Consider the following 6,030-nt stretch of genomic DNA (forward strand, 5'->3'; position numbering starts at 1 on the left):
ACACACACACACACACACACACACACACACACACCAGAAATGAAATGCGGTGTCGTAGCACCTGCTAATGATAATGTTCCACTGACCCACAATACACTGTAAAGGCAGAGAAATATGACACTTAAAAGTTCAAGTCTATCATCATCACACCTCCTCATCCTTGAACAACACTGAAAACACTCACTCAGCAGTGAATAATGGGAATAAAGCACTCATTCAGTAAAGAACGGATGCTCCAAAGCATTCAGCGCAGAGATTCGTTTCAACGGGTCGAACGTCAGCATTTCCTGTTGAGACAGAAGAAAATAAGAGTCAACAAAACGCTACTCATTTAGTTAGTTACTGTGTGCAGCAACCCGTCAAACAAACATTCAAATTAGTGTTATTCAGTATCACTATTATATAGTTTCTATTATAGTTTGTTAATATTATATTTTTATATGTTCATCTTAATTTTAAAGCTTTAGTAATTTTGGTGTTTTTATTATTTTTAGTCGTTTTAGTATTTCAAATGAAAGAAAATGAGAAATTATGTCTTGACAACTAGCTGAAATAATTATATACATTCTTTTATTTCAGTTCATTTATTTTAAGTAACGAAAACCGTTTTCAACGATATTAACCCAGATTTTGAAGTGAGAATCTGAGAAAGTAATGTTGATCACACACACACTGACTGTTGTTTTGTTGCTTTACTCTGGTAAAACTGTAGCTGTATGTGGAGTGACACTGAATGTAAACGCACCAGTAAGAGCTCCGCCCCCTTCTCGCTGATCTCAGGAAGGCAGTCTGTGATTGGCTGAGGGGCTTGAGGGCTGAAGTTCTGCCAAGACAGAGTGACATCAGTGGGCCACTCGTCTTCAGCCGGCAGGCCGATCACTCTGTCAATCACATGTGGATTTAATAAAGCAATGAAACACTGTCTCTGTGTCAGTGAACCTTGTGTTGAGTCTGACAGCCATTACTGCTGACGCTCACGTAATGAGAGATGTTTGCTAATGATGATAGCCTCTCTAACATGAGCGTGTGTTTACATACGCAAAAATCTTGCTCAGCTGGTCCACCTCTGAATCTCCACAGAAGAGAGGTCTGAAAGATGAGACGTCACATTACAAATCATTAATGACCAGTCAGTGAATGCACTAATCAACAGACCTGATGGGAAAATCGGGATTAGAAAGCCAGCCATTAATCAACGCTTTATCAAAGCTTTCACAAGAATGTTTGCAGATTTAAATTCTGAGTGGATGAGCCACATTCAAAGCGGCTGAGAAATGTGCAATACACTGCGGTGTAATATATAACCTGGCTCTCTGATGAATGAAATCGCTCTGATAAATGTAAATGCATCGGCATATGTCCATAAATAATGTATTTCAGATTCTTTTACTTCATTAAACAGGCTAACTGAATGTTTTAAATACTCAAGACGTTTTATTTAATATATGTGACCCTGGAGCACAAAACCAGTCTCAAGTCGCTGGGGTATATATCTAGCGTAGCGTTAGTTCTGGCAGGTCACGTTAGTCAAGCTCACATCAGCTGACTATTGGTTTGCACTAATATTTAATACAAAATAATTAGAGGTTGACTGATGCTGATACAAAGACAACATATTCAAAGAATTCAATAGCCAGATTATTGTAAAATCTATATATCGACTGTTCCGAATAATGTTCTTAATCGATCTTTCCTGTGAATCTCTTTCATTAATCGAGCTAATTCTTAAGGAAAGGCTCATCATTTACTGGACACTGGTAAAGCAGCGTCTTTGAGGGCTTTTCACAAAGGCCACATTGAGCTGTGACAGTTTGATAGGGTACGCAGACTCAATAATAAGTTGCACGTGAGCATTTACAGCCTCCTGGAAGATGCTTTCAGCCCGATTGACTTGATGAGCATCACTGCTCAGCCTCACTTGCGTCTGAACATCTCGGCGAAGATGCAGCCGGTGCTCCAGATATCCAGCGGCGTGGCGTAAGTGGTCTGGAGCAGCACCTCCGGAGAGCGATACCACAGCGTCACCACCTGAGCGACCAGAGAAACACATCAGCTGCGTCTGCGCTGCAGTGCCATCAGCGTTCAGCACGCGAGAGCACGTGTGTCTGTCTCACCACCGGTGTGAGAGCCATGTGGCAGCTGTAGATCCGTGCCAGGCCGAAGTCAGCCAGCTTCACCTGCCCTCTGCTGGTCACCAGGATGTTCTCCGGCTTCAGGTCCCGGTGGAGAACTCGATTCGAGTGCAAGAACGCCAGCCCACACAGCAGCTGCTGCATCAAGTCCTGCATCACACGCAGACACAGAGCATCTGCCATTAACAGTGTAATTAGTCAGTACTGAGTAATATTACTGTAGGGTTAGGCTTTGGGTGAAATGTAAAAACTACACTAGAGAAAGTACTGGGTAATGCAAGGTAACTCCATGGGTTAAGGTAAGGTTCAGGGTTAGTATTTAGTTATTACCCAGTTACTGTAATTACTATTAGAAGTACATAGTATGTACATGTGGAACAGGACTGTAAAATAAAGTGCTACTGTTACGTAGGCTGCGTGTTACATTTGTAACAAGGACACTAAAATCACATGTCACCTACATCTGTCTCAGGTGACTGGAACATGGGTGGCTCATGTTATTTGAAAGCATTTCAAACCTTTCTGTTGACATGTTTTAGGTGAGCTTTCGCTGCTTCCCATCATGCATCAGGACATGTCAGCGTTCGCATGTTTCTAAACGTCTCCAGAAATACAGCAAACAATGTAATATTGTGAAATAATATTACCATTTAAAATAACTCTTTTGTGTGAATATCTTTATTCCTGTGATGCAAAGCTGATTTTTATGCTGATTTGCAGCTCAAGAAACATTATTTAATATCAATGTTAAAAATATATATATATTTTTTTTTTCATAGTTTTTGTGGAAACCGTGATACATTTCAATTCTCAGGATTCTTAGGTGAATAGAAAGTTCAAAAGAACAGCATCGATTTGAAATATAAATCTTTGGTAACATTATAAATTACTTTCACTTTTGATCGATTTAATGCGTCCTTGCCAAATAAAAGTATTAAAGGGTTAGTTCACCCAAAAATGAAAATTAGCCCATAAATGACTCACCCTCAAGGCATCCTAGGTATATATGACTTTCTTCTTTCAGACGAATCCAGTCGGAGTTATATTCAAAATTGTCTTTGATCTTTCAAGCTGTTTCATGGCACTCAGCGGGTGTTGCATGCATCAGTCCAAAACAAGTTAAATAAAAATCGCCCATCCATAATAAAAAGTGTCTCACGCGGCTCCGGGGGCTGAACAAAGGCCTCCTGTAGCGAATCGATGCGTTTTTGTAAGAAAAATATCCATATTCAAAACGTAATAATCACTTTAATCTAGCTTGCGCTCACTGTTGTACACGGAAGCAGCTCCGGGCGGATGACGTATGAGTTCAGCGCTGCCGCTCAGAAGTGACGAACGCGGAAACGCAGCGGAGAGATCAAAACAAAACAACGGTCACTTATTAGAAGTACAAAACGAGGATTTGTAAAGAAGAATGTCGGAGGTAGTGTTGTCAAAAGACCCAGTATTTCGGTACCAAGTCGGTACTGAAAAAATGAAAACTATGGGCTAATTTTCATTTTTGGGTGAACTAACCCTTTAATCTCTTGATTTTTCTTAACGACCCTACAGACTAGTTCAGTGTTTTCATGCCAATGCTGAATTCAATAATGAATGCAAAAAAAGTTTTTTTTTTAATGTAATGAAAACAAGTCTTTCTGGGGTGCGTTTCTATCATTACCAACAGAGTTCAATGGAAATTGTGACCATAGTTAGCTAACAATGCTTTTGGGAAACGCACCCATGAACAGTTAGAACATTACATTAATGTCAAGGGAAACATCCAGTAGATATGTTACAGCACAAGGCTGCAAAGAAAAGGTTGGGAGTGTCTGAACTAGTGGACTGAAGTCTTGCCTCAGTCTGAAAGCATTCAGTTTGTGTCTGAACTTCCTTCACTGTATACTTAACTTAATCACTGAACCGCAAACAAACATTTGGACTTGATCTATATTTATGCCAGTGTGTTACTACATGAAGCTTCAGATGAAGTCTGACACTAAACATCTGGCTCAGATCCTCTGAAAACCCCCAGAGGATGGGCTTCTGCAGCGTGTTGGTGATCTTACTCTGATCTGGTGGATGGGCAGCCCAGGTGCCGGCACTTTCTCCAGATACGTCCTGAGGTCCTGATCCACGTGCTCAAACACTAGAGTCACTTTAGTCTCCTGGTCTGTTCTCAGTGTGGCGCACACGTCCATCAGCCTGAAAACACACACACACACCTAAGAATTTATTTTATATTAAAAGTATATTTTCCTTTTCCCCCCAAAACCACTTCAAACATCAGTATTTAACATTTTGACATCAAAACATCATTTATGCACTTGTAACTGCAGGTGAACTACTTTCATGTCCTGCATTAAACAGTCTGAGTGAAAGCATCTAAATGCCACTTCAGACACAGATTCTGTTCCTCTGCATTGCAAACACAGATTTTGTTGATACTGATTTCATTTGATTGGTAACAGCCCTGTAGTCTCTTACTATTTGAATTGAATTTATTGATTAAATGTATGAATTTGACTAAAAAGATGATGCATACATTTAATTAAGTTAGAGAAAATTGGTCTTGTGAAGGTAAAAATTCCCATAAAAGGTCAAAATCTATTTAAACTTATTGGACAAGTTAATTTCTGTTGCTGCTGCAAACTATCCACCGCACAGAATATGAAGAATATCAAAAGCTTTGGGAGTCAGATGTCCACAGCAGTCCTAAACCTGCCAAAATACCAGCACAGTAACACACTCAGCGAAATATCATCATCGACAAAACGCTACAAAATATCAAGATATCATATTTTGTTATCTGTGTCTGTGTTTCTGTCTGTGTGTGTGTGTGTGTGTGTCTGTGTGTGTGTGTGTCTGTGTGAGTGTGTGTCTGTGTGTCTGTGTCTGTGTGTGTCTGTATCTGTGTGTGTGTGTGTGTGTGTCTGTACCTGACAATGTTGGGATGGTCGAACTGCTCGAGTCGTTTGAGCAGTGCCACCTCTCGCACCGTGGACAGAGGAAGGCCGTCCTGATTGGTCTGCACTCTCACACTCTTCAGAGCCACAAACTGCCCGGTGTTTCTATCTCGAGCCTTGTACACCATCCCATAAGCGCCGCCGCCAATCTCCGCCACCGGCTCGTACTGCACCGCGCTCTCCTGCGCCATGCCCTGCAGCAAACAACACGCCATGACACGGCTCTCTGTGACCGCTGAAGGACACCAAACTGTGTGACTTAGGGTTCGTGTTTTAAACTCTAGTCTGGGGAACCCTAGAAACACTGTTTTGAAAATGTCTGTAATTCTATTGAGAGGAAACGTACATATATGTATGTGTATATATAGTGTTCACTGACTTAATAGAACACGTTTAAACATTTTACAGTATAAATTGAGGTTTGGAGAGTTTAGAATGAGAATACAGATCTGTCACTGTATTTCAGGAAGGGGATCAGTGGCTTTAAAAAGTTTGGGAACTCACTGTATAACTGACCATTGTCCCAGACGGCTGCTTGGATACTTGTTGGACTGTGCAAAAAACATGCATTTACCATGGTGTTTTACATTAGTGAACACAGTACCCTGGTAGAGTACAGCTGATTTGGGTTTGGCCTGTAACAGTCCCACTCTCGCAGGATGAGACACCACATCCGCCGACTCTTCAGAACACGACATCAAACGAGGCGACATTACGAGTGATACACACTCACACACACACTCAACGAGACACACTCACCACGTTTCTTCTGCTCGCGTGTAGCGCTAGTTAAACTAGTTTAGAAGAGTACAGCGCGCGTCTCATCTCTTCCTCCGTCTGCCGCGCTTCAGAGGTGTCCTGCTGGCTTCTGTAGTGTGTGTTGTTGAGCTCAGCTGATATTTGATGAGTTTATTTCATGGAAGAGTGTGTGTGAAACTCTGGCCTGTTCTCAG

At 41.3% G+C, this 6,030-nt stretch overlaps 1 protein-coding gene across 3 annotated transcripts in view; it reads right to left on the reverse strand.

Moving 5' to 3' along the window:
* Positions 1-6,030, reverse strand: part of LOC107701179 (cyclin-dependent kinase 4-like) — a 6,828-nt gene extending 798 nt beyond the window's left edge. Inside the window, exons 1-8 of one of the 3 annotated variants that reach the window (XM_016503148.1) lie at positions 5,582-5,819; positions 5,051-5,271; positions 4,181-4,316; positions 2,115-2,282; positions 1,919-2,028; positions 1,039-1,089; positions 746-881; positions 13-287 (exon numbers count right to left, since the gene is read on the reverse strand). In XM_016503148.1, coding sequence (XP_016358634.1) covers positions 213-287; positions 746-881; positions 1,039-1,089; positions 1,919-2,028; positions 2,115-2,282; positions 4,181-4,316; positions 5,051-5,271; positions 5,582-5,647 — 963 coding nt within the window. In that variant the 5' untranslated portion in view covers positions 5,648-5,819 and the 3' untranslated portion in view covers positions 13-212. The other 2 variants (XM_016503149.1, XM_016503147.1) reach the window with 2 other exon arrangements.

The sequence above is a fragment of the Sinocyclocheilus anshuiensis genome, unplaced genomic scaffold (assembly GCF_001515605.1).
Source record: "Sinocyclocheilus anshuiensis isolate Anshui unplaced genomic scaffold, SAMN03320099.WGS_v1.1 scaffold1874, whole genome shotgun sequence".
In the NCBI taxonomy this organism is placed as follows: domain Eukaryota; kingdom Metazoa; phylum Chordata; class Actinopteri; order Cypriniformes; family Cyprinidae; genus Sinocyclocheilus; species Sinocyclocheilus anshuiensis.